Source organism: Austrofundulus limnaeus, unplaced genomic scaffold (assembly GCF_001266775.1).
Source record: "Austrofundulus limnaeus strain Quisiro unplaced genomic scaffold, Austrofundulus_limnaeus-1.0 Scaffold619, whole genome shotgun sequence".
Lineage (NCBI taxonomy): Eukaryota > Metazoa > Chordata > Actinopteri > Cyprinodontiformes > Rivulidae > Austrofundulus > Austrofundulus limnaeus.
In genome coordinates, this window is record NW_013953021.1 from 237,217 (window position 1) to 241,451 (window position 4,235).

At 40.0% G+C, this 4,235-nt stretch overlaps 1 protein-coding gene across 1 annotated transcript in view; it reads right to left on the reverse strand.

The window, feature by feature from the left end:
• The window catches only part of fstl1b (follistatin-like 1b), a 27,730-nt gene that overhangs the window by 5,451 nt on the left and 18,044 nt on the right, over positions 1 to 4,235 (reverse strand). Inside the window, exons 3-8 of the mRNA XM_014027146.1 lie at positions 3,755 to 3,856; positions 3,543 to 3,672; positions 2,372 to 2,404; positions 2,012 to 2,142; positions 990 to 1,108; positions 532 to 644 (exon numbers count right to left, since the gene is read on the reverse strand). Coding sequence (XP_013882600.1) covers positions 532 to 644; positions 990 to 1,108; positions 2,012 to 2,142; positions 2,372 to 2,404; positions 3,543 to 3,672; positions 3,755 to 3,856 — 628 coding nt within the window. The remainder of the gene's footprint in view (positions 1 to 531; positions 645 to 989; positions 1,109 to 2,011; positions 2,143 to 2,371; positions 2,405 to 3,542; positions 3,673 to 3,754; positions 3,857 to 4,235) is intronic.

Genomic DNA, 4,235 nt, shown 5'->3' on the forward strand with positions numbered 1-4,235 from the left:
GGTTCGGTTCGAGTCCGGTCTGTATTCACACCAGAAGCAAACTGAAGTGAACCGCACCAGAGTTCATTTGGTAGCGGACCGAGACCACCTCAAAAAGCGGGTCTCGGTCCGGTTGTTTGATCCGCACCAGAGTTCGCAAGAGTGTATTCACACCTGCACAAAAGGTTCGGACCAACGCTGGAAACGAACTCTCGTTTGTTTAAAGCGGAGCAAATTATCAGGTCTGAATACGACCTTAGATTTCCTTTAATCTAATTCAAGATGGCTGCCACAGCTAATGAATATGAGTCAACACAAACATGCCTACAACTCAGTGAACTGAGCTAAAACTTGTAGTATCAGAGTCATCTGATCAAAACAACTTGTAATTTCTCAAAAAAAAGACGATCATAGTTTAAAAAGGCTGACATAAAAAGGCAGTAGGTGTTTCATGAAATAATCCCAGGCCTTTACTGTATTCATATATTTGAGTCTGCAGATCTATAGCGAACCTTCACATGAACTTATTCCAGAGTATCTCTTCATACTCACTTTTCTCTGGTGGGTTGAAACCAGGCTTCAGACAGTTGAGGAACTCATCAAAGCTCAGCTTCCAATCGGCGTTCTCGTCGGATAGCTCGATGAGGGCGTCAACACACAGACTCCTGGGAAACACAAGCAAACGCAGAGTAAAATTAGCATTTGCTTACAACAAGCGACAGCCGAGCAGCAGAGAAACCTGAAGCATTAAGGATAATTAGTCGAGAGTGTTTTATTCCGCAGGTGTCTGTGTCACTGCAGGCTCCCACAGGAGGCCTTCAGACCTGTTTGTTCTGGTCCCGACAGGTTTTTATCAACCTACACTATGTGACTTAGCAAACACGATCTATGTTTTATCACATGAGCAAATATTTAAAAGTGCGTGGAAAGAAACGCAAACAGCTGTTCTTACACCCAGACTTCCTCGTACACAGGGACGTATAAGCACGTGGACGGTGGAACACACTGACCTGAGCAGCTTGTTGCTCTCCTGGTCTGCGTAGGACTGCAGCTGCACGACCGAGTCRTTGTGCTGGATGAAGCGGAGCAGCTCTGAGGAGTCCAGCTGAGCGTCACCGTTGTCATAAGACTGCAGAGACGGTAAACACAACAAACCTCAATGTGTCATACACAATGTGACTCAAAACATGCAAATTGTGCAAAAGTCTTGAGTCAGCCCTCATTGTATATTTATTTCTTTAAAAAAGGTCAGATTTTCTTAAAATATTTATGATTTTGATTATTAGGTTTTTTTTAAGACTTTCTTTGGACTTTTCAGACAAAATGATTTTTTCTTTTGATAAACCACCTAACTTTGAGAACAATATCCAGCCATAGCTCAGAAATTCAAGGGATCGACCAGTTTTAAACCGGATCTTTAACAACTTTCTGTCATAAAATGTAATTTTGGTCCCATTTTTTTCAGTTAAATTACCAAAAATGACATAAAACAGTATTTTAGCATCAACAAAGTCCTTTTCAAAGAGCTGTTAGTTGAAACCTTGATCACCCAGCTTGCCATATTCATCTTCTTGAGCAGTTCTACTTCATTTCAAGCTCGAGAGGCCTGGGAGCTTCAGGGTTCTGTACAGCATCTTTGCAGGACTGTGCTCTTGTTTCTTAGGAAACATGACTTTAAGATACAGTTCGTCTGCTGTGAGGTTTTTAAGCCTGGGACTTTTTCTTTGACATCCACTTGTTCACTTTYTCCATTCTTTAAGGAAAAGCTACACAATATCCTGACACTGACAGACATTTGGGGATAAAACAGCTAAAGTCTAATGAAAGGTCTCAGAAAAGCTGAAGAACCAGTGACAAAGACCACTTAAAAAGAATACAAGGAAATGAGACTGCTTGGAAACAAAAAATACAAATAAAAAAAGAGGGTTAAAGCTTTTGCACAGTTCTTAAGATTTGATTGTCAATAATATRTGTTATATATTTGTGAATATTGAATTTTCACGTTGCAAGAATTCCAGGGAAAGAGGCCCACCTTAAAGTACTTCAGCAGGGTTTCAGAGAAGTTGGAGCCCTTTACAAACCAGCCGTCTGGGACGACCTCAGTCTGCAGCCACTGGATGACCCGACTCCTCAACTCGTTGCGATCAGCGGCGAAGCACACCACTGCAGCAGTACAAAGATTTCCAAAGGTCAACGGCTATAATTAAGTTGGCTCTTATTTTTGGTMAACCGTAGTGAATGAGCCCTTTTTWAAATAACTTATAAACCTAATWTMAAACAGGATGACAGTCTTAAACTGTTAAGAGATGCTGATGGAAAAAATAAAATGCCTGCTTTATTTCAGAAACTGTTCAGATCAATTTGCAGCATTTTATATTAAACACATGCTCACCTGGATTGGCAGCTGCCTGCTTGGTTTTCTTTTCTAAAAAAATAAAATAAAATAAATAAATAAAYAAATAAAATGAACATATGAAGCGAAATCAATCAATAAAGCCTTACAGGTGATGACGCAGGTCAGTGTGACATAAAGATTTCACTTTGATTCATGTGCCACAGATCAACGTTCAGCCCGGGCAGTAAAACAATGACGCTCTGTCGTGTGACAGGTGAGGAGTTCACCTCAGACGCGGCGCTGCGAACCCATTCACCCCCGGGTTATCAGCGCCATGAAAACGTGCCAGTTCAGAGATCACACGCTAATCAGTTTATCAACTGAGCGCAATATCATCAGCATCTGTACCACATACTGATTAGACTGAAAGCATTTCTTACAACAATGGCTTTTTATCTCTCAAACCTCTTATGAGCCAACCCATTTTTCATATCAGTCCAGTTTATTCCTACAGCACCAGTTCGCTRCAAAATTATGTCAGGGTGCTTTAGCAAAATATTCACATGCATTATAAATTTTATAAAAGACACTGATGTGAGAGGATATACAAAAAACACAATATAAATGATTTATAAAAAGCATGCAGTGATGTTTTTCTTCTTATGCCGGCTAATAAAACTRTGCTGTTTTTACTGTGGCATTACTATAAATTAAAACCAGAAAGCATTAAAGTTAAAAAAAAGCCAAATATCGGTTTTAAATTGCAGTTATTGGTGCCAAATGCAGAAAATGGTCATATTATACAAAGGCTGAATACGTCCAGATGAACATGCAATAAACAAAATAACCAAGGTTGAGAATTTCTATATTTCAAACAAAGATCCTTGCATCCATTTATCAGTCAAATGTTTCACATCTACCAGTTTTCTGACTCATCAGAGCTGAGGAACAGGAGGGATGTTTATTTTAACAACACATTATGAGCAAAACCTATGAGAAAAAAAGTGTTGGAGCCGATTTGAATATTTATAGATCTGCACCCCAAAAATCAGGTGGAGCTGCCCCTGAGTTATTTAAGTGGAGGAAGAAATTACCCTCAGTGGGAAGAGAAAAAACTCTTGACATGATGTTTTTTGTTTAGACTAAATCTTAGAAGGGAATTTTAAAAACATTTTGAAAACAGGAAYGATGTCACGATGAGATTTTTGGAGTTGTGTGTCGCTCGTACCCCGGCAGTGTCCATCGTGGGCCACTTGGATCTTCAGTCCGGTGAGACAAGCATCTCTGTGGAGCTCACAGTGGTTTCTGTAGGTCTTACCGTTGCTGCCACACACTGACCTCTTGTGGGGCTTACAGCTCTGTGAAGAGAGCGACAGAATGTTCAGAAAACCAAGCATCTCCTGATTGCATACCGATGGATAACGTCCAATCAGAACTCACCTCTATGCACAGGCAGCTCGGCTCCCCCTTCTCGTTGACGGCGCACTCCCTGCCGGCCCCACAGAACACGTTGGCACACACTTTGCTCTTGCTCTGCACCTCCTGAATGACACAAAAAAAATTGTCTCCATGTTAGTGGCTGTTTTCACACACTGGGTGGTGCTGTTAAACTCAGGATGCTCATGTGGGTACAGGCTGGCTTACATAAGAGGCAAGCACAAACAGTTTATTTTGACATTTACAAGTAAAATGTGATTTAAAGGTTAGAAGAGGCTCTTGGGCTATAAAAATAAAACAACCTAAAATAAATCAATAAAAATAACTACATTTATAAAACTTGAGGTAAGTGAAAACAAAGTATTTGTGTTTTTTTTTACCTGCTTCCAACAAAGAATGTTGTTCATGTCTTTATTTAAAAAAAAAAAAATTGGACTATTGTGCTGGCAGAACCAAACTGGACTGAGAATGAAAGATTTAAAAC